The sequence below is a fragment of the Anopheles nili genome, chromosome X (assembly GCF_943737925.1).
Source record: "Anopheles nili chromosome X, idAnoNiliSN_F5_01, whole genome shotgun sequence".
Taxonomy (NCBI): Eukaryota; Metazoa; Arthropoda; class Insecta; order Diptera; family Culicidae; genus Anopheles; species Anopheles nili.
In genome coordinates, this window is record NC_071293.1 from 1,496,802 (window position 1) to 1,521,773 (window position 24,972).

General features: G+C 42.8%; 2 protein-coding genes across 2 annotated transcripts; one reads left to right on the forward strand and one right to left on the reverse strand.

Moving 5' to 3' along the window:
- Nucleotides 1-6,692: 6,692 nt before the first annotated feature.
- LOC128728887 (intraflagellar transport protein 140 homolog) lies at nt 6,693-11,470 on the reverse strand. Its single transcript, XM_053822537.1, has 5 exons — nt 11,324-11,470; nt 10,865-11,238; nt 10,580-10,801; nt 9,532-10,511; nt 6,693-9,463 (listed from the first exon to the last, which is right to left on the reverse strand). Exons 1-5 carry the CDS (start codon nt 11,468-11,470, stop codon nt 6,693-6,695), a joined length of 4,494 nt encoding a protein of 1,497 aa, XP_053678512.1.
- Nucleotides 11,471-12,802: 1,332 nt separating this feature from the next.
- On the forward strand, nt 12,803-20,013 carry LOC128728368 (sushi, von Willebrand factor type A, EGF and pentraxin domain-containing protein 1-like). The gene is made up of 7 exons (XM_053821990.1): nt 12,803-14,246; nt 14,345-14,608; nt 14,678-15,954; nt 16,009-16,153; nt 16,231-18,216; nt 18,272-19,789; nt 19,853-20,013. The coding sequence occupies exons 1-7, from the start codon at nt 12,803-12,805 to the stop codon at nt 20,011-20,013; spliced, it is 6,795 nt and encodes a 2,264-aa protein (XP_053677965.1).
- The last annotated feature ends 4,959 nt before the right edge of the window (nt 20,014-24,972 follow it).

Below are 24,972 nucleotides of genomic sequence, written 5' to 3' on the forward strand. Positions count from 1 at the left end.
CCCGTTTCCTTCAGTGTGCCCTTCACGCTGGCGCTGAAAATTATCGTCAGCTCTGCAGCGAACCCGGGGCTGCATACGGTTGAGTAATTAGCTAATTGCTCGCTTTTTGGCCGTAAGATTAGCGCGTCACAAAACGATCACGAGACCAGGGAGAGGCAAATAAGATGAAAGCGGCCGAAAGCGCCTGACCTTCCCACGGCTGGCAGCCCGACCAACCGGTTGAAGGAAGTTTTTCGGACACTCCAAATAAGATACACTAGGTGGTACGCGGCGAAAAAAAGGGCCTCTTCGATGAGGGCGGCAAGCAAGCCCTTGCGATGCGTTCACAACCGAGTGGCAGGGAAATGTGCATGCAATTAGCATTATGCGCCGTTGAGTCGAATTCCGGCTCGTTGAGGAATACGGCTACCACGTTGGCATACGTTCGCACGGTTTTATTATTAAACGGTTTGCATTAGGGCGCATTTTCCGAGATCCCATTCCACCAAACAGCTTAGCTGGCACGGAATGATACCTTCAAATCGGCATCTCGCATTCTTGCGCTCTACCGTTCGTTTGCCTTCTGTCGGTGAATGTCTTCGGTCGACAACCGGCAGGTCAAGAGTACGGAGCCAAACCCTTTGCTTTGTTTTGGCTGTTCATCCCCAATAAAGCGCTCGTTACGGAAGCACAAGCAAAGGCACCTGAGCAGCGGAGACGTTGTAGCACACATCGCAAAGCATAACAAGCTACACGACAACGTTGAGCGAAATGTGGCTCGATTACCTGCAGCATGCCGCTTGAAAGCCGACCAAAAAGGCAGTGTGTGCGCTTACGGAATTGGTTTTTAATGAACATCTTGTTGGAAAAACGCACCGATCGACATTGCAGGGCTAACGATGGGCGAATGTTTTGTCGATGGTACAACTACTCCCGAAATAATTGCAAATTGTTCACCGACCATTCTCGTTCGTCGGTTATACCCAAAGGAGTGCTCCTGAAGTCGCTTCAAGAATGGTGTAGCACAACGTTTTCTCCCTCAAAACGTGCACCGTACATTCGATTGGCTGCTGGCACGAAACGCTTCGGGCAGTTGAGCAAGTGACGAGTAGGACATCATCCCAACCAACCATGTGACTAATAACACATCTTGTCCCGGCCCAGGACTCCGAAGCCACTCGCGAGCCGCTAGAACCGGTCCGATCCCTTAGAAAACACGGATACGATGGACGTTCTGCACAGAGCAGGGCAATAGGTTTGATTAGCTCAATCGACCGAAAAACCCACCAGCTTCCTGCAAAAACAACCAACTCAAGCAGAGCACTCGCAGACAAAAAGGCTTCCGCTTTGCCCGGGGTCTCTTCCGGTGCGACTTCTTAAAAATAGCCAAAGGATTGCACCACTGGGAAAGGCTGATGCTGCTGGCAAGAACCGTTTTCTTTTACTGCTGTTTGGCGTGCTCACGATGGTACCGAAGTCCTAAACCTTCACCACAGCATTGTTTTGCGTGTCGAAAAGCAAACCCCGCACTCAGACTCTACCGTTCGAAGGGGATTCAGCGGCCCCAAGAGTGAGGTCAAATGGGAATGCCTTTTCCGGATCGCCATTGCCTTCCTGCTCGCTGTCGTCGTTTCTAGTGCTGGAGCACACTCCGAATCATTCAATTACATGCTCATCACCGCTCCACATACTCACGTGCACGTGTTGTTGCGACTGGTCCGTGATCCTGCCGGAAGGACTCGCCTGCCAACCGACGGGTGCCAACACCATAACCACGCCAGAACGTTCTCACGCCTAATGGCATGCAAGCGCTAGAGCCGCCGCACGCTGCAAGCGTGAAAAGCGTAATTTACATAATGGACTTAAAATATCTTTTGTGTAGATTTCAGTGGCTAGGTAAAGTGAAAACATTAGACCCTCCAGTCAGGTGCCGCGGTTCGGAGCCCGTTCACCGATCATGTCCGCAAAATGCCACCATCGCCGATGCTCTCGATAGCTGCCGCTCGCTGATGACACATCTCAATTCACTTAGCTTTAAGTTGACTTTGGAGCCACGCTAGAAAGTCGGGCGCTTCCGCTTAACGCCTTGCTGGCAGGTTGGTGGTGCTCGCGAAGTGCCTTTGGACGCCGCGAAAGACCCGATTCCGGTGAAACCAGGAACCAGATGGCTCTTGGGCGGATATCTTGTTTGTTAGTTCGCTGTTTTTCTCTCCCGCTAAATGGCGCTGGAGTTTTCTTTTGCTCCTGTGGTGCCCATCCTGCCAGTGTCTCTAAACCTCCGTGTGCGCTTTACCGAGAGGATCCTTCAAATCTCGCACATCAGCCGCTCAAAGGACGCGTTTGAGAAACGCTGGTCTAATGATTTGACGGCACTTAAAACTCGCCAAGCATCAGCAGTGCGGCCGGGACGGTAGTGAAAATGGTGAACAGCGAAAAACTAACGCACTGTGAAACCATCTGGCGCTGGTTACCGCAATCACCTCACCGGAAATAATAGGAATCAACTTCATCTTTTTTCTTCCTTTTTTTGCGAACCTCAGTTGCTGCCATCAACGCTAGAGAAGGCGTGCTCTTACTCGGAATCATGTGAAGGAATTATCATACCCCACGCCACTAGCCCGCTGGATTCTGAATTGTGCAAACACAAATCGAAGGACTAAGCCACCCTAACGTGCCCAACCCTCCCCGCGAAGGATGAACCCTCGCATGCAAGCGGCATGAGTGCGTTTGTAAACTGCTGGAAAAACACATGGAGCTGCGATGCATGCAAGTTTTCTGTGGGTTTATTTTTTGCCATCGCGCGTTTCGTGATCCGTAATGGTTGCGGAAGGAATGGGAGAGAGAAAAAAAACGCCAAGCGTCCTCCCTGCCTGTGGCCCTTCGTTACAAAACTTCCCGCACAATTGCACCCTTTCCTGGACCCTTGCCCTTCACCACACGTGCAGATGAAAGTTCGACATCCGAGCGCTTAATTCTATTCGGATTTGGTGAAACAACAACCCACTAGTTTATGGATTACTTTTTTTCTTTTAATTTGTTCCCTTTTTCACCTCCGTGCCTCCCGCTGATACTCCTTTTCTACTCAGCTAGAACAGAGGCCGCTTATGTGTGTGTGTGTGTTTTTGTGTGTAGCTACTCAATTCCTCCCATGCCCTTAACAAACAGTTCCCTTCCATTACGGAGGCGTTCGATGGCCGGAATCACGACCACTGGCGGGTTGGGGAACCATCGATCCAACCGAGGACCACCGGATCTCCTGTGGAAGGGCCGCATAAGGAAAAAGTTTTTTTTGCTCCCCACCCCCACCCACAAACCGGGCGACTTGGCCGAACCGGATTCGATCCCATTCGATGGGCTCGAAGGGCCGGTTGGCCGCTGAAGAGAGCGAACGCCCACCCAACTCCCGAACCAATCACAACGAATTTGAATGAAGCCAATCTTTACGCTTGTTTCCGTGGCCGGAGGTTCGACTCTCGTCCAACTTTCTCCTGCGGCCCCACTCGATTGACTATTGATGCGAACGGGTGCACTCTCAAGGATACGCCGGCGGGCCATGCGTTCGAGTTTTCCGGCTCGAGTTTTCGCTGCGCCGTACAGTTTGACTCAACTTTGGTTCTCGTTTTTAGCTTTCATTTTTTTTCGCCTCGACCACCCAAACGGATCAGAAAGCCGGCCGCACGCCGGTTGGGCGAAACTCACTTCAAGTGCCAGTGGCACCGACGAGGCCGTAAAATCCGATCCTGCGGCGTGGCTCGGTGCACTGGGCCGGAATGGTTGCACGAAAAACAAACTGCATGCCAACTTAAATGCACTGCTTCCGCCAATTAACCTCCATAATTAGGGAGCGTGGGTTGAAAGCTGACGTCAACGAACTGAGGCTCACGGAAGGCAGTAATCGCTCCTCGACACCAGAGAGCACCTATAAGGCACACATGTTCGACGGTCACGAAGATTAAATTAAAAAAAAAACAACCCAAACGCAGCGTCACGGTTAATCGAGACGACGCAAACCCGGTTCGTTAGCTTACATCAGGAGTTACAGCTTTCCGGGAAAAATATAAAACACACGAACGAAATAAGACAGCCTGAGGCATTACGCATCATCGCCGATCCGTACGTTGTCGGCTCGGGCAGCGTTTAATGGACGGTATCAGACTGTAGCCCGTTCCAGGTCGGCAACGCCTAAGCCCGTACGTTCATCTGCTCCGAGAGACCGCCTCGAAACACAAGACACAACGAAGACCGGTGCCTTGCATCTAATTTCTTCTGACCATTGAAGGATGGTCGTTAGGCGGAACCAGGATTATTTGCCTTGCGGACGAGCAGCGATTATGGCACCGGAGGTCGCTCCACAGCCCACATCCGATAAGAATAACGCATGGTAGGCCTCGGACGGCCCTCGATGGGATGGTTAATTTCTGCCAGATGTAAATTAGAGACCTACCCACCTTCGCACCCGAATGACTCTCTAAGGGGCGAAACTTCATCCCATTCCGGGCGTTCGCCGTGTGATTGCGATTGTGCGGGACGTACTTCTCGGTTGGCTCTCGTTCGCAAACCCCATACGCCTTAAAGTTCCCGGACCATGTGGGAACCGAGCAGGGCACGGAGCAAATAATGAGAGCACGCGCTGCCTTACCGGAAAGTGCTTAAAAAGTTGCCTACAAACCACAAACTGCCGGCGTGTGCCTTCTTCGGTAGGGCTTCTTCTGGCCACACCGGAGACACCGGACTTTGCCGGGCAACCTTTGGAGATGGTACGCAATATCCCGCTCTCATCAAGCGCTCGCTGGGAACGGGAGCAACTGGCACCCACTACTCCTGTGGTGAACTGCTGCACAAGACGGAGATAGTTTTCCTACGATGTGCTAATGCCCGGCATGACACACAAAAAGAAGCTTCGAGCTGTTAGTCAAATAAAAACAGATTTACGCTTTCATTCGCTCGCATCCGATTTGTCACCAGCCACTGGACCAGTAGCGTACGCCCGGTAGCCGCTTTATTTCGGGCTCGAGTGCGGAAACGAAGCGCTAGATGGGAGACGTTTCGTTTGTTCTGGCATCTCTTTTGCCACTCCATCAAAAAGCAGTTTACTACATGTCATTTTTTCGTGTTTTGATCCTTTTTTTTGTTCGTGTCCGTTCTGGAGCACTCTCCCTCGGTCCGTTCTCGGCTGCCAGAGAGGACACGCATCGCCGAAGGACAAAAGGACCAAAAACTAGTGCCAACCACAGACGGTGCGGTCGCCGGTGCGAGAACCGATGCCCCGGTCGGATCCGATGGGACACCACTCACGTAGGCCAAGATTAGACATCGTTCGTTGGACGTTGGATGTTGGAGTTTGCCGGAATGGCTGCGACCTAAAACCCCGCCGTGGGCTGGGATGCGCCTAAGACCCACGGGTCGATAAATGGTCCCGTACTTTGCAAAGATTAAGCAAACAACATCAAACCGAAAGGTGCGCTGAACGTGAAGGGTATGCTCCAAAAATACCGCAACCCAGCAACACCACGCTGATCACCTGGCTGCGACTTCGGGCCCTCGAACCACCATGCTCAGCCGGTTCTGATGGGCCTAACACCCCGGCCCCAGATTTCAATCTCACCGTGTCCGGAGATAGCCCATCTGCTCGGTCCATCTGCAAGATGCTCAAGGTAACATGTGCACCCCAGACGTCGGTGCTTCAAAGGTGTTAGAATGTTAATTCTTGGCAAGTAACAACTGTTTAAATTTAATTACCAAACATCAAACGGAACGCCATGCGGCGAAACGAGACATGCTCGGCTATGTTTGTGAAGGCACGTGTGACGCCCTCGTGCTTAGGTGGACTGGCGTAGGTACGCTCGAGCTGTCTGAGTCAGCCCCCTAAAAGGGTTGGAGCAAAACCCGACGAGACGCTCTGTTTAGGGATTTATGCTCGAGAGCCACGAGTTCCAGCTAATTACGTTGTAGGCCAGAGGAGAACGCAGAGCATCAATTGTATGCTAACAGAAACCGATCTCTGGATCTCTGCAGATGACAATCGGCACCGCTTGGATTGCTTTGCGTTTCCAATTACGCACGGCTCGAGATTAGTGTGAAATAGAACCTTCGCTCATTTCTGCTCAACAGGTTTTAGCAGCAGGCATATCATTTGTGAAACGGCATCGTGCTAACTGGTTCAGTGCGATTTCAGCATACATACGATGTCACACGCGAGTCAACTTTCATCCGGATCCACGATGAGTTCTACTTTTGGTAACTACATTGTTTCTGTTGTGCTACATGATTAACAGAAGAATATCGATTAGACCTGCTTAAGACGTTACAAATAAGTTTCTTTCGAGCATATTTTATGAGTTATATGCATGTTAATAGTTACAATATGATAGCGCTTCATCAGTTCTTCGTATTGCAAAAAAAACAGTACAAATTTCAAACAATTACATTAAAAGCGAAAAACTAGTAGAATATAGTTCTTTCGAAGCAGAAGAGGAATAAAAACTCACAACAAGGGTGATGTTTGTTTACAAGATATGGGTTGATTTATTGAGAAATTATACTCATGATATGATGAGTTCAAATTGTTTAATAAGTTTATTTCATAAATATATTAATAAATACGCAAATAGACCTACTGTATGATGATAGGCGCAAAATCGACTCCTAATAGCAATATAGAAGAAAACAGTTGCACTTTCAATAAAAAAAATATGGAATGCAACAAGAGCCTGCTAGTCAAACTGCTCTTGTATCTCTTCGTCGTCGCTCATACTTGAGATAGTGGCCGTCGCAGGTCGCTTCACCTTTGCCACGTTCACGTACGGATCAAGATTGACACCAGTATCTGCTACCAGTCGGTCGAGAATAGCTTTATCCAACAATTCCTGATGGTACCAGTCCGGCTTTCGCTGTGCCAATTCACGCACATAGTACAATGCCTCTGAGTGCTGTCCGCTTGCTACCAAGCATTCTACAAGCAAGGTGAGTAAATCCCAAACACGTACCGGTGGTGGCGGATCCTGATTTTCCTCCAAGCGCACCTTAATCAGCTTGATGACATTGCTGTACTCGCGTCGCTCTGTAGCATCCTGCAACTCGATAACACGCCTCACTTCGGCCATGGCCAGTTGCAAAGTGTCGAGTGCCGCTGGATGGGAAGTGGAGGGAGTGGACGACGCCCGAGCCAAGCACTTGGAGGCCTCCTGCAATGCATTCAGTGCCTTATCATAATCTCGGAACTCATCGATTTCGGCCTGGGCACAGTTGGCGTAAAAGTTTGCCAACTGACTGTAGGCTTGCCCTTTACTATAGAAAGTAACGATGTTTTTCAATATCTTGGCGTCATTCTGCCAGTTGAGCGCTTGCAGGTAGTTCGCAGCCATTACGTACACCTCCTTCTGCCGGGACATACCAGCGAAGAAAATAATCTTATCTGTGTCACCTGATTTAAGCAAACTTTTCATGGCTCGTACACGGTCGCCTGCCTGGGTGAACTTCTTAGTCGCCGCGTGATAATCTCCTTGCTCCTGTAGTATTTCGCCCAATCGTAGCAGCAACGTTGTACGTTCGTTCTCTGGCAAATCGTCCTTAGCAGGTGTCAAAAGCTCGGCAAGTGTCTCAGTGAGTGGTACGTGATGTTCGGCGCAAACAGCCAACGCCTTCGCCAGCTGTCGCGCATTCGCCAACAGCTGAACCGCTTTGTACGGCTGCTCAATACCGATGAAGAAATCAGCGCAACGCGCCACTAAGTCAGGATCGGACGTGGCATCCAGCTCAGATGCGATCACTTGCAGCGATTCGGGTTGCTGCGATTTGAAGGCCATTTCAACCGCTTTATGCAGCATTCCGGCTCGATGATACAGCTCCACCGCGCGGCGATAATCTCCAGATTCCTCGTAATACGCCGCCGCTGAAGCCTTATCGCGAGGTCGAGCAGTGCACGCTACCGTCCACAGATCATCTGACAGATCATTCTCTTTACAGATACGCACCGCGTTCCCATACGTTTGCGCTCGAGCATAGAACTGGATCGCTTCCTGGAGCTTGCCGCTATTCTCGTAGTACCGCCCCAGATGGTAGCAGGCAGCACGATCGCCACTACCACGCGCTATTTCGTCGGCCCGAGCAACCTGACCAATAAAGCACAGGATACGCACCTGCGAGAACCAGTCCCCCGATCGCTGATATATCTTGAAGGCCCCCTCCATGTCACCACTGCTCTCGACGTACTGCGCCCACCATCGCAGCAGCTCCGGGTTGGATGTTGCCTGCATGTACTGCTTCAACGCAGCCGGGTCATCCATTAGCAGCTGACTGATGTTGTGCATGAGACTGTTCGTCCTCTCGTAGTACTGTATAGCCTTTTGTGTCTTGCCACACTCCTTTAGCCATTCGGCATATTTGTGGTAGGTGTTGCGCAGGTGAACGCGGTCGAAGTGCTCCGCAACTTCTAGAGCCTCCTCGAAACGCCCCGAAGCCTGATACAGTTTGTTCAGCAGATCATACCGACCGCAACGTTTATACAGCGCTTCCGCTTCATCCAGCATTCCCAGCTCGATTGCCAACACCGCTACACGCGCCTCAGGCTCTAGTGTCGTATCTTCCATTGCGCGCCGTAACGCCCGAACGGATCGTGCACGTCGTAGATGACCGAGGCAAACTTTGGCCACATCCAACCGCCCAGTCTGGACGCAAAGTCGCGCAAGATTGGCCCACACCGTGTCGGAACGAAGCGATCTGATACAACTGAATGCTTGGTCCATATTCTCCTGAGCCACGTTCAGACTGAAATTTAGCACCATTTCACGAGTGGCCAAATCGCAGTCATCTAGACCTTTAAAATCTCTCAGTGACAGACGCGCGATCTCGTTTCTTCGCAATACGATCAGATGTGGCACGCATAAACCGATGAGTTCCAGCTGTTCGATCGGGGCAGAGGCTGCGCCACCAACGGTGCCTGGTTCCAAAACTTCCAGCACCGCTAACTCTGAGCTTTGAGTATCTACGAACATGACATGTATTTGCGACTCCGGTTGCAGAGTGCGCACTGCTGGTATTTGCTTGGGTAGAGGTTTAGTTTCACATGCTAGCAAACGCGCGTCGTCCGCGTCCCAGAAAAATCTAATTGGTAAGCATTGCGTACCCGAAGAGGCGAATGAAACACCGGCAGCCATATCAACTGTGTTTTTCATCCATCGACCTCGATTATGCTGCTCATTCGTATAAAATTCGCGCGAGCTAATTACATTATTCTCAAGGTTCCATAGATAGACTTTACCATCCGGCACCAGTTGTTCGTTAGCGATAGTTAAGGCAACATAAGTTCCATTCGCGTTCGTCCGCGCCATGATGATTTCGCCAAACTTTTCGAACAAATCATAAGCACACTTTGGCGGTGTTAACAACCGAATTTCGTGTCGCGACACATCATACAATCTTATATAACCGTTTAGCGTGAACACAGAAAGATAGGGACCAACCAAATCGACACCAATGGGTTTACCTGTTGGAAAAAAGGTTCACATGTTTAATTTGTTGTGTTGAGTATAAATATTGGGCCTCTGCACCTACCTTCGTTACCGTTGAACACGATCTCCTGCAGAATAATACCGCTTAAGGAATAAATTTTAACATGCTCCGAAGCTAGAGCAACTATGCTTTGTTCGTACAGAAAAACAGCTACACAATCCACGGCAAAATTGTGGACAAAAGAAATTTGCAACGCATTTGTATCTGCCTCCCCTGTCGAGTTGCTAAACGTGTCACTACTGCTACTAATTGCAACTGAACGACCCACGTGACGCAATGGACCAATCTGCTCGATGCGGTACACATTAATTGAACGTCCATTTGTGACAACAATGTGTAGTTCGTTCAGTGCCAAGTGTATGATTGAGCTGTCCGTACGCAGTACTGCTTCTCGGCCGCAGGAATGCCGGATGAGGAGCTCATTTGATTTTTTCTGCGTTGCCCAAATGTTACGCGCATGGGCCGAAAGCAAAGACTGTTCTTTAAGGATGAATACGCTGGACAAGCAGTTCACCATCATGCACGGACGATTAGCCTCTGTAGTACCCCACACTAGACTCTTGATCGTACCACGTACCGGAGTCATGTTCGTCAGCTGCCATTGGCACTCCGGATTTGTGTACGTCAGACCATATCCTCCTGCCGCCCTCCGCCAGGTGTACAGGTTCCCTTGGCTTGATCCGGCACTAAGCGTCTGCGTGTCGGTACAATAAGCTACACAGGTAAACGCTTCCAGTGCAGTAGAAGTAGCGACGCCGCGATCACTGCCAGCAATTTTCTGCGCACCAGTCGTCAGCTCCATCGAGAGGACATAATTGTCGCTTGATTCGATATCCCAGATGCGCACAGACAAATCACCCGTCAAGATGGCCAAAGCACATCCGGCAACCCATGTAATGGAGCTTTTCGAGCCGGAAACTTTTCCCGACAACTTCACCCGGTCCAGCTCACTGATTTGTCCGTTAGAATCCACCTCATAGTGACCAATGGTAATGTCCTCCATCAGGATAACTATTGAGTCCCTGGAAAAAGCGAGCCAGAGGAAATCAACTGATGAAAACATACCTAACTAATGACGCCAGATACTTACTGCTTTGGATGCCACAATATTTGGGTGATAGGAATGCTATCGCCACGCACTATCTCGGTACATGTGCCAGTTTGATTGATGTAATAGAGAATGCCAGCCTGCGTACACGCATAAAAACAATAATTGTCATGTACGCTGGCATGCGCCATGTTACGAACAGCCGTTCTAGGTCTCCAGCTGGTCAACTGATCCAATGCCGCCTCATCACCAGCAACCGCTGCCCTGAAATCATAGTCCTCAATTTAACAAAGCTTCCTACTTCATCGCTCACATTCCGATGCCTACCGGGCCAAATTTGTCAGCTCCTTGCTGCTGGCGCTTTGAATTGACTTGCGGAATGTTATATGCAGCAGAGGATCACGCAAATCGTGATTGAACATGGTCAGAAACTGTGACTGCCCATCGAATCGCCACCCCGTTAAAACGCCCATCGCGTCTGCAGTGATGATTCGGCCACCCTTTTCGCTGAACTCCAGCAGCATGATTGGCGATTTGTGAGGCCCATTGACGGTGGCAAAGTCGCGCTTTCCCTCGAACCACGCATGTATCTCACCATTCTCCCAACCTGTCAGCAATATTTTACGCTCCGGATGCCAAGTCAAAACTGTTGCTTGAGAAGTTGCGTGAACCGGGAATGAAACGTCTCGAAGCGGAATACCCTGCCGGTGATTTTCAAAGCAATAAGCAATAAGAAACCTCCCTTGAGCTAGACATTAATAACAGAACTATAACGCATTTATATACCGTATCGTCAAAGATGGTAACGGATCCTCCGCGTTCATTGCTATACGAGGCTACAGCGAATATCGGTTCCACTGAATGCCATGAGCTGACAGTGCTAATAGCTTCACTATCGAGAAACTGCACTTTAGTATCAAAGTACAGAGTCATGCTAATCAAAAATATGATGCTGCAATTTGTTGGCCAATTTCAAAAGCTACAATTTACGTGCACATTCCAAACTCTTGGTCCTACGCGATTTGTTTACTTTCTAGCATAACAACCATTGCCATGGTGACGCTACATTCAAGGTCAAGCATAGATGCTTAAGCTGTCAAATATGTTGTCAATGCATTTGTATTTGTACCCAACATAGTTTTCCCGCACATAGCACGTTCATCTGCTATTTTCATAGCACATCTAGGCACTTAGCGATCTAATATGTTTCGAAAAATTCAAATTATAAGTAAAACAAGCAAAACAAATATTCAACAATAATTGCTAACCTAATTTACTTCCAACTTATGTTTGAATTATACAAAATTGTCATGTTACATTAAACTAGATCTAATTTTTCAGTCCAGTTTATTCCGATTTCAATGTCATGTTGGAATATAAATATATATATATATATATATATATATATATATATATATATATATATATATATATATATATATATATATATATATATATATATATATATATATATATATATATACATATATATATATATATATATATATATATATATATATATATATATATATATATATATATATATATATATATATATATATATATATATATATATATATATATATATATATACGTATATATATAAATTTACATACACACACACATAAATATATATATATATATATATATATATATATATATATATATATATATATATATATATATATATATATATATATATATATATATATATGTATATATATATATATATATATATATATATATATATATATATATATATATATATATATATATATATATACACTTGTTACAATGCGTAACATCTTCGTATTGTAATTCATTTTTAGACCATGGAATTATTTCAAATAATCTCTCCGTTTGAAAAAACATAAATTTCATGTGCTAATAAACAAAAACAAATCCAAAAACAGCTTTTAAGTTTAAATCCGACATAAGACAAATAAGATTTTCTTTAAATTTCAAAATAAGGTTAATACTACATTTGTTGCATCTCACATAGTCCTCCAATGAAGTAAGTCTAAGACGAGAAGTGTTATTTGCCTTCTCAAACAGTGATAAGCAAGCTGTACCCTAGGTCTAGTCTTTTAATTTGTGCTTGGGAAACTAGGGCGCGCGTGATTAGAAAACAGGAAGTTAAAATCGCTTCCAATACACCATCGGAAGCCGAATCATGGTGTGAGTTTTAGAAACATGAATCGTGATTCTATGTTATGACTACCAATTGAAATATATGCTCAACAAGGAGCAAGATATAACATCAAGATGGTAAAGTGTATATCAAGACCTTATGTCCATTGTGGTGTCGTGATAATTTCTGTGCTGTATTCAATAAATTGTCAAGAAACAACTAATGCATCAAAAGTGCAATCAACTGAATCTGACTACAATTGGAACGATGAAGTCCAAATTACCAGTACTACAAATTTACCCGAGAGTGGCCACGAAGATCAAGAGCTCAACCAAACTTCGCGTGATCTGAACCGAATAATTGCTGGTATAACAGAGCTTCACAATCAATCTCATATACACCTATCCACAAGTATGGCCCGCCGAATGGAAGTTGTAAATGCTCGTTTCCAGGATAGCATTAACAAAATGAAAAATAGCGTAGGCCGCCAAGACATAGTATTCCTGATCGATGCTAGCTCGAGTGTTGGCCCGAACAACTTTCAAAGTGAATTGCGGTTTGTCAAAAAGCTACTAGCTGGTTTCGATGTTAGTATGGCTCGTACACGAATTGCGATAGTAACATTCAGCTCACGTAAAAAAATAGTTCGTCATGTCGATCAAATATCGCAGCATCACGAGGATAACAATAAATGTCTGTTACTAAATTATCAACTACCAAGTATCGAATATAGTGGCGGTGGAACATACACTTATGGGGCACTCAAAGAGGCAGAAATTATTTTTTCAGGAGACACATCAGGACATGAACATTCAGAGCGTATTATCTTTCTTATAACGGACGGTTACTCGAACGGTCCAAGCCCAATCCCTATCGCCCAACGCTTAAAAAAATCTGGAGTAGAAATCTTTTCGATCGGCATCGAAACGGGTAATGATGAGGAGCTGGCCAATATAGTCACATCACATGAACACCGTTACCTACTGACAAGCTTCGAGCAATTTGAATCATTAGTTCGGCACGCATTACATTTAGATTACAGCCACGGAACATCTGTTCCCGTTGCAAATGAAACACTATGCAAACGATTATGCGATACACCGAAGATCCGGGAAAAAGGTATACAAACTTCCGGGTGTTGTGATGAAAAAGCGGAATGCAGCTGTCTCACTACTTCGGGGCATTATCGTTGCATATGTGCACCAGGATATGCTGGATCAGGTCTGCATGGAGATTGCCAACCATGTCCCAACGGAACATTCTGGACCTCGGAAGGCATTTGTGAGCCATGCCCTCACTCCCGTCATATTACGTTAAATTTGAGAGCAGTATCAGAAAAAGAATGCGTTTGCCCAAGAGGCTACCAAGAAAACGAAGACCGAGGATGTGTAGCAATAACCTGTCCAGAATTACAAGCCCCACAAAATGGGTATTTTGTTATGGATCCTAAGCCGTGCAGTCAGGTTTTGAATGCCGCATGTGGAACTCGATGCCGCCCTGGTTACCAGCTAACAGGTAGTAGCATACGGCTATGCCAGGAAAATGGAGAATGGTCAGGCACGGAGGCAAAATGTATTAGTGAGTATCAACTGAACATGCCCAACAAAAAGATAGCTCATAACTTAGCGCATTAACCATCAATATTTAAATTTTGTTAATTAATCTTTGCTACCAAGTGAAACAATGCCCACCTTTGAGTATTCCATACTACGGTACAGCTGTATGTAGCAATCCAGACCTCAACCTATACCAAGATTACTCTCCACGGAACAAATCTTTTCTGGTAAACTACAGTATGACAGCAGAAAGAAGTACGGAAGCGATGCCCATCGATACAGAGTGCTCATTCACGTGTGGTACTGGATTTTATTTAAAGGGATCACATAATCGGAACTGCTTGCCGTTGTCCAAGTGGGATGGTTTACAAACAACGTGTAAGCGTAAGTTACTGTTTAATGACGTTTTAACAATCAATGTGTAATCAACTTTTTCTGATTTACGTTCAAAAGAAATACTTTGCCCTGCGTTACCTAAAGTCGCTTTTGGGACCTATGACCCAACGGATTGTTCCGAGTCTAAATCTGCCTTCGGCACCAACTGCACCCTCATATGCGATTTTGGGTTCGAGATGAAAGGAGGACCAACAACTAAGCAATGTGGCGGAAAGCGTACCGGTGTCTGGAACAAGATGAAAACGCCACGGTGTATCGATGTTACTCCTCCATACATTGAGTGTCCGGGTAACTATTCGGTGCTCATGGACGATGATTTTCCATACGCATTGGTGAAACGACTTCATCAGCCATATGTGTTCGACAATAGTGGAGAAAATTTTACTTACTGGTCGAAACCCGGAATTAAAGAAGAAGGGATACGGCTAGTAATCGGAGCCCACGAATTCAGTTATATAGCTATGGACGCTTTCAAAAACAAGGCACGCTGCAACTTCTTCGTTACCGTGGTTGACCTAACACCACCAGTTTTTGAACACTGTGTTGACGGATTAGTACACTACGTTAGCAATAGGAGCAATCCGCAAGAAACATTCATTCGCTGGGATGAACCGCAAGTATATGACAATTCAGGAGCTAATATTACGATCTTACAGAATGTTACCTTTGGTTATCTTCCGGCTGGAACCCATTGGGTTCAATACCGTGCAGTCGATCTTTCGGAAAACGAAGCTGAATGTGTTATGAAGGTTCAAGTTAAGGAATATACTTGCGATATCGTGCCAGAGCCACAAAATGGATTTTCAATATGTGCTTATAATTCATCGCACGTCTGGTGCGAAGTTGGATGCAAGGAAGACTACATGTTTAGTATGCAACCAGAAGATACGATCCACATAGTTTGCGATCGAGATCATCCAACGTGGAACGAACATCTGGATATACCCGAATGTAGTAAGGTAATTGAATCAAACAGCGTAGAAAAAATTTTAACGATTCAGTTAAGCAACGAGATGGATCCGAATCTTTGCAATGACACGGAGGCAATGAATGAGGTATCACAAGCATTCAACGATGAACTACGCCAAGAATTATGTGGGAATCAGCTAGATTGTTCACTTATGACTACTTTACCGACTTGTCTTTCGAACACAACGCAAATTCATACAAATGCTGAGGAAGCAGTAAAATACAATATCGTAAGGCGTAGACGTCAGACGTCTGATTCTTCACGATCAACAGATCGGTCCACCGTAAAAGTATACGTATATAAACGAGTTTCTCAGGAGTTAGGACTATGGCGTTCGGATGGAAAACAATCAGAAAACATAAAGGTAAATGATGATCAATTACTAATGTAATGTTATTTCACTACCTGAGTTTTACAGCGTATCAAGGAGGAGCTTGAAAAGATCAATGGAAAGAAAAAACTTCGCCGCCGACTAGGTTCATTGAATCTAGATCTTAGCGTACTGAAGTTGGACGAAAAGATCCGTTGCGCAAATGGAAGCATTTCTAAAAATTTAGTTTGCGGTAAGTTTTACCATTTCAAACAAGCACGGCTTCTTGTACTTATTGTTGTTTCTTGAACATTATGTTGCATATTATAGTGCACTGCCCAAGAGGAACATATCACAATTATACAACCAATAGCTGCTTCAACTGCCCAATTGGATCGTTCAATGATCAGACGGGAAAAACAACTTGTCAGTCATGTCCAGAATATCATTCTACACGGAAAATCAACTCCAAACATGCACATGAATGCAAACCCCAATGTCCACCTGGCTCCTTTGCCAAGCTAAAACATCTGAAAAAAGCCAAAGCAAATGGGACCGGCGGAATTACAAAATACCACAAAACCCTTATGCCTTTCTGTCGACTTTGCGAGCCTGGACAGTACCAGGGACAGTACAATCGAGCGCAATGCCAGCAGTGTCCATCAAATTATAGCTCGCCACGTGGATCGAAAACTGTGAGCGATTGCTTTCCAGTTCGTAGGATGTGTGAAGATATTACCTCCAAAACGTGCGGTTTCGCAGGTCGTTGCGTTTTAGATTCTACTTCGGTGCTGGGTTATCAATGTATCTGCGATGATAATTTTGTTGGGGACCACTGTGAAATATCTCTTAATTTATGCAATTCTGCACCATGCTTCAATGGTGGTCGTTGTGTTATGCTCAATCACACTACCTTTGAATGTCATTGCCAGCCTCCGTTTAGCGGAGGGACGTTATGTGAAGTTTATGTTGATCCGTGTCGATCCGACCTTTGCGAGAATGGTGGAAGCTGCGTGGAGGCTGAGGGTAGACCCATTTGCGAGTGTCCATTAGGTTACGGAGGTGATCGTTGCGAATTCCGAAAAGATTTTTGTACGCCAAACCCTTGCGAATTTCAAGGAGTGTGCATTAATGTAGGCGAAGGTTACAGTTGTTCATGCCCACTAGGTAAAACAGGACGACGCTGCCATCTGGAACCATGTGATAACCTGCCATGCCCTATTGGAACACTATGCTTGAATGTCTTACATACAGAACAACAGCAAAACAATCGTGAAACATCGCTCGACTTATCAGTTACGTCTGTAAACTACAAATGTGTGTGTCCAAGAGGACTTCGAGGCAGTAACTGTACCCTAATAGATAATCCATGTGAAACGTATAAGCGGAATTTCTGTCTTAATGGCGGAACATGTGAACCAGTCAAACTACGTACGTTTCCCGTCAACTCTAAATCGATCATATTTGACGATGATGATAATGAGGTATATCGCGCCGTGCGTTGTCATTGTCTTCCTGGGTATCATGGAGACAATTGTGGTCTAAATCTGTCGAATACCTTTGAACTTGGCTTCCCTCCCACTGGGGTCAATGCTTACGTGAGATTAAAAAACCCCAAAAAAGACGATATCAGAGCAATTGGCATGTGCGGATGGTATAAAACAAATGATGATTTTAATTATGGATCGCTTTTATCCTACGCAACTGCCAGTTTTGACAACGCTTTCACTCTTACAGATTACAGCGGTCTAGTGCTGTATGTAAATGGAGCACATTCCGTGACGAATGTGTCCTTAAACGACGGAGAATGGCACTTTATGTGCCTCAGCTGGAGCAGTGCTGGTGGGCAGTATAAGCTTTATCTCGATGGAAAGCTGAGCTTCAGTGGTCAAAACCTCAGTCAAGGAGTACCCATCAAACCAGGAGGCCTGTTCGTATTTGGACAGGAGCAAGACGTGCTTGGAGGTGGGTTTAGTGAATCTGAATCTTTCCGTGGCCGAATGGCTTACGTGGATCTGTGGGATCATGAATTGCAGCCATCTGAAGTAAGTCACTACTACCGAACCTGCGAGCCATACAACGGAAATTTGATTCGCTGGATGGACTTACGCTTGCAAACAGTTGGTCAAGTACACATTACTAGCTCAGAATTTTGTCAAGATTGTATACGTAACCAATCACTTCCCAATGGATCAATTAGATATGACAGAATGAAAGCAATGTTTTTTTGTAACGAAGGGTACGAACTGATCGGAACACCCGTTGCAGAGTGCTTACGTACGTCTCAGTGGACTCCTGGTGTACAGTTCTGCAAACGTAAGTAAATCGTAAATTTACCTTTCATTGTTAAACTGTTATGTTTCTTTCGCAGTTATACGCTGTGGTTCGCTAAGCCCTCCATTAAACGGTCGTGTCATTTTATCAAAGACTAGCTACGGTGGCGAGGCTCGATTTGGCTGTGATGAAGGCTTCTTTCTTAGTGGGACAGAGATCTTACACTGTACATCTAAGGGTCTTTGGTCCTCATCTGTGCCACAGTGCATCAGCATTGTTAAATGTCCTCCACTTATTTTAACTGAACGTGATGGTAAGACACCTATCATATACGCTACCGAGCATGGTGTTATTAAAGACTCTTTGGATGAATACGATGTTGGCACACTGGCCGAAGTTCGCTGTCTGCCAGGATTTGTACTAACGGACGAGAATCTGCTGACGTGCCTGGAGAGCGGGCAATGGGATCTACCGCTGCCGGAATGTGTTCCCTTTGACGAGACACTAGCATCAACGACAGCAAATACGAGTGGAGAGATTCAACTAGCCAATCAAAGTCTCATCATAAGAGTAAATCGAAGGCCAGATGTTCTGTTTTGGAAAAATTTAAAGGATTATTTGTTTTATGGTTGTGGACCCTCCGACATGCCAGCTCGTAGATTGTCTTTGTTCTGCTACACTGCGTCCGGTACTGTTGTTGGCAATAATTGGACAGATTTAAGTGATTTTTCCTTACAGAAGAATGCAGGTCATATTACAAATATTGATGTCAAACTTCTGTCCTTTTTGATGCGCACAATCAAACCAAACGTAACCATGCTTGTGCCTGCAAATTTACTATATTTTATTCTTTATGGTACGGTAGAACCTATTCCACTTGAAATGCGATATCCTGAGCACATCGAAAATGCATACCGATTTGTTATATGTCAATTCATCGACATCATTCTGATGGATCGTGAATTGAACTTCGACGATGAGATTGTGGTTAACATTGGCCAAGAGGAGAACATCAACACAAAAATAAAATATTTGCTAAAAAATGTAGTGCAGTTTATCTACCACCAGTACCAGCGCCTGGTAGAAGACCGTAACGCTCGAGAAACAGCAGCATTAAAAAAAATTATTGAGTTGGCCGAAGTAACGCAACCGGCCATGGCGATGCCAACAGCAGCACCAAAACGATGTCCATTAAATAACTTACCAAGTCCACCAATTGACAGCCATTTAGTAGCAGTTGAGCTGCGTCACCTCAAACTCCATCATCCAGATGAGAGGCGTTTCGAGAAGCTACAGTACAGTGAGCTAGAAGCGGAAGTTGGTGATCATGTAGAGTATAGCTGCAATGCTGGTTTCAGCATGCGTGGCTCAGGTGCAACAATGTGTGGCCTTGGTGGGCTCTGGACCACCGTCGAGGGATTTTGTGAGGGTGCTGTATGCGATGATCCGCCCTTTAGACCGAACATGTTCGTCGCACCCGAATCACGTGATGAGCAATACTACGTAGACGATGAGATCGAATATCGCTGCGATGCAGGATATGAAATCAAAGGACATCCAATTGTTAAGTGTCAACCTAACGGACGCTGGACTCACCCTATGGCCCATTGTACACGTAAGTAAAATATCATCTCTATCATAAAAAGTGATTGAAAATTACCGTTTTCATGTTTCCCAGGTATTTCATGTGGAACACCAAAGATTTTGGCAAAGGCTATAATAATTGCTGGCAATTCGTTCTTGTATGGTGATTCATTGAAAATACGCTGCCAACACCGAATTGTAGACATCACATGTGAGTCAAATGGCCAATGGACGTCGTTCGATGAGTGTTTTTAGAAGACAACGCATATCCTCGAGTTGCTAAGCATATCCGTTGATTGTTGCTGGAATCTTAACTCAACAATGACATATTAATGTTGTGCGCAACCCGAATTGCATATTGCCCTACCCTTAAGCTATATATAAAGTCTTTATGAAGAGGAATAATTAATAGCAAACAAAAAAAACGTGTAATGTGAATTTAAATGATTAACCTGATTCATTAATCCTTTTTATTTTTCAGCTATAGTGTTATCATCCTGTTATCATCTTCGTTTTTGAATACAAGCCTATACTTTTTAACATAATCCGCATTTGATAGTTTCTTTTCTTTTTCATTTTACTTCTTTTATTCTTTTCATTGAATTGCTGGGTTTTGTCTCCAAACTCCAGAACCAACTTCAGGCATGTGATCACTTGCAACCTTCTACGCACACCAAATCCGTTGTATTAAACTTTGTAATGGCTATATGTATCTAGTACTTGATTGCATTAACGTTTGCCCCAAGATAATTTTGTAGATTCGATGGCATATATGTCTAGAAGTTGTGCACAAAATGTTATAGTATTGTTCATGTATTCAGTTTTTTTTTCACATTTTTTAAAATAAATTATTCTGTTTTTTTTTTGTATTTTAATTAGGTTTTCTATTGTTTATTGTTCTCTGCTTCGCTTTTGCTTGGGCTTAGACATTGTAAAAAATATTCCTCAGGCTACAATCCTAAATGAGCATGTGATTACAATACTTTCAGTGTTAAAATCAAATGCTCGCAATGAAGTTGTTTCCTGTAAATATTTTTTTAACGACTTTATACTATGTAGCATGAGGCAAACTTATTCGGTTAATTCGAAACCGGATATGCTGCAACAAAACTCGAACGTCGTCACGAACGATCACCAGTTGCAAGTAAAATAAATCGCTAGTAAACTAGTTTCAATAATTTTTTATCTCCATAGCCAAATAAACTTACCTGTTGAATTTTCTTGTAACTTTCACTCTAGTATCCTTCTGCTTCCTCTTTAAATTCATATCTATTATTTTAATTTCTATCATACTACTTTTTATTTTGTATCGCATTCCACTCTCTGTAATTTGTTACAATACCTACATAAAATATTTAAATTAATTATATTTCTTTGCTTATTTGTTAACGTTTGAGTTTGTGTGACTGTGTGTGTTTTATATCATTGTTTGCATGAGTTTCCTATTCTTTTTTGTGAATGTTTAGCATTTACAAGACTTAATTTATTTTTGCACAATATTGAATATTTATAACTAAATTATTAATTATAACACATGTCGATGAATATTAAAAATGGTGAACCAAACGTTGTTGTTTTGCGAAAACTAAACAAAACCTTTTCCTATAATGCTGTTTAAAACTACCGGGAAAAGTAAAGAATTATATTTTTCGAGCACAAGTCTTGCTTGTGATTGGTAATGATTTTTCTTGAAGATTTTGATATATGATAATTGAATAAAAATAATAGCAATAAAACCTACTTGTTGATTGGAAAACCCTTTTTTGTATTGCAGGTGTTTATGACATTGAATTTGAAAGCTTTTCATATATCTTTTATTTGTCTTTTATATTTTTGTTGCGCATTATTTTATCAGCTTTTTTATGTTTCTTTATCATGATCTTCTCGTTGCTTTTCTCTTTTGAGACTCTTTGTTTTCTTTCTACTTACATCTTAGGCGATCTACGCATCTCATCCACCTGCATACTTGTTCACACTCGTTGCACGTTCATATCATTTCATTTTACATATTTAATTAGACTGATCATTACTATTATCATTAATATACTTTTCAAATGTCTTTTCCGTTTAATTTTCTTGATTGTTTCTTTTCTCATCATTTTCAGTTTTATTGAATTATAATTTAATACATTTAATGGAATTTGCAATCATATAATTTAATATTCTAGTTTGTTTTCTTTAATTTTCCCCAGTTTAATTACATTAATATTTGTATGTATGTATGGATTCATCCCAGAAATCCTTTCGTGATGATTTTTTTTATATTTGTCCTTCATTTTCTGTTATTGTTTATTCGACCAAAACTATCGTCTATCAAAAACATAAAACAAATTATAAAACACATGAATTAGATACATGCGAAAATAATTCAACATTTCTTATTTCTTTCTAGCACAGCATAACCAATGTGAAGTGCTAAATTATTCTTGATTATCGTTTGGAATATGAAACAATCCTTTTTAAATAAGTCATTGGGTTCCATGAAATAAGTTAAATAAAAAATAAAAACTTTGCATTGATTTGTTATAATATATGATAGATATACCGGATGATCTTTCAAATATTGCAATTATGCAAAGCATTAATTTTTGTTTTTAATAGACGCCTCAAACTACTTCGTTAAATACACCCCCAATAATTCTCATTTGATTTACTATAATTTCTCTTTTTTTAGATTTTTTCAATACCAACAATATTTGCCTTTACGATTTGATACTTATTTATCACTCATGATTTTGTTCATCTACATTTGTATTGCATTTGTTGATATCTATTATGATTTATTTTTCTTTTTAGTTTTGTTTTAAAGATTCAAATTATTAATGAAGAGTGCATAATGAACATATCCTAATATTTTACAGATATCATGATTTTACTGAAAATATTCAAATACAGCACTGCTAGACATCTCTATAGCTCCACTTATCTGTAGGAATCAATTTATAAGCATTAAAGATACCATGATTACGACATGTTCATTATTAATATCCTAGCAGCCTTTTGTACAAAAAATGAGACTAACACACCATTTGCTTATATTCATTCATATCGTTAAAATTTTTATAAGCAGATCAGAATAAGCAAGACAAATTGTTGATTGAATTGAACAGTTCACAATAATCATCATCTAGCAGCTTAATTAATCTTTCTGCAAACCCCTATAACTCTGACAGGTATCCTTCTTAGCATAGCGTATTTGTTGGGTTCGTTAAGTATTTGTACATCAGCAATGCAAAAAATAATTTACTGATTCTGAAATGTGCTCTAATTATGGCTTGCAGTGGCAAATAAATCCATGGTCACAGCCATACGGCCGCACGGTGTCATTTTTCTGTGCTTAGAATATCATGAAATGTAAAGCTTCATTGATCATTGGTATTAATTCAGCCCAATCTACGATGACAAAATCACACCTGAATATGTTCATACTCCCATCACAATTAACGTTACTAATATCCATAATTAATGAGACCTTGCCCTACGATGTACTCATGTGCGGACTACATTGATATAACGTCAAACAAAAGGATGTGTTGTGAAATTGCTGGTATTTACACTCATATAATACATGGATGTGAAGGCAATTTGGGTATTCTATTTGCACTCAAGACAAGTGGTACGAAGTTGGTGCTGTACGATTTCTTCAACTACGCTAGAAGGAAAGACCAGTGGGTAATTCCGGTATTGCTGATATGACATTGCATACATTCTGATACAGATGCCAAATGCCATCCTAAACGCTCTCCTTAAGAGAATGTACCCATTAACTGTGACTCTCATGGCTACCACAGTCGGTTGAAGTAGTGATCAATTGATAATTGGGGACATCCAGCAAAAATGCTACATACGTGAAACCTGAAGTTTCAATAATGAGACAAAAACATAATCTGAAGCTCAGAATGTTACCAACCTGCGAAGAACGTTAGTAAATTGTTCGGTAAAATGTTAGTTTATGAAATCATTGTTAGTGCAGTTCTATTTTTTCAGTCTATTGGCAATCGCTTTACACGCCAAAAGACTGGATCGTTTTTCGACCTTTAGCGGACGAAACTATGGTGGGCTTTGGCAAACTTTAAGTAAACCCGTGGTGATACTTTACAGTACGAGAAACTACGAGAAACTATTCATGTTTGGATTCGATACGAACCAAACGTTCACATATAAAATTGTTTCCAGCGGATGCTAGTCAGAAATTACATTCAGGTGACTAGCTATAATTGCAAATGTATACACCTCCATTTTAGCACTGTTCAATTGTAGTGTTTCTTGTTTCTTGTTCATATTGAAATTTAAACCAGTACTGGATGGATCCACAAACCTTTGGACCACAGTTTGAATCATTGGTTTTCTTTCTTCACTTCTCTAAACCAAAGGAATGATACAGGCTGTGTACTGCAAGAGGTAAGCCCTCAAATTTGGCGTCGTGCAGAAGCACATGGAGTCTACTATACTACGGGTCCATCTACAAATCCCATTCATACATCATAATTGTTTTCCTATATCTTTTCCCTATTTCACTGATGTAGCTTCACATACGGTGGGTTTTATTTAATTCAGCAGATTTTTGTAGGTCCAAGCAGGGATTGTAAAATTTAGCACTCACGTTATTTGTCCGCCAGAGTCGGGTTTTGTCCAATAGAATTGAAATCCATTTTCCTCAACCCTACTTTATGATTTTAATAGAACACACAACCTACTTTGTTCGACATGCTTCCACCAAGCTTACTTGAGATCGATTTCCTGTTGAAATTAGACCGAGAAAATTTGACTTGTTTCTATAATTATATTTAACATGCCTTCATCTAGAATGTTTTTTAAATAGGTAAACCTTGTTCAACTTCACAGTTATAATGGATTTGTAGGACACATTTCACGCGGATGAAATTAGCATTATTAGGTCAGCCTGATCCTTGATAGACTTTTTTAAACTTTTTATAAAATAATTCCTTACCCTAGAAGCATATACAGGGCGCATTATTTTCATCTTCTGAGGTAAATGCTTAAAATCTAACCAACTGAAACATTATCCACATTCCGTGAATAAACAAGTACTGAAAAAAGAACAATAGAAAGTATATGTAGAAAATATAGCAAATAAAAAATAAATAAGAACAACATATTACAGTAATAAATAAACCATTTAATGCACGTATGATGGTCACTAATAAAGTATGTGTTTGTATCATAAATTCGGCCGTGAAAAAACAGAACATA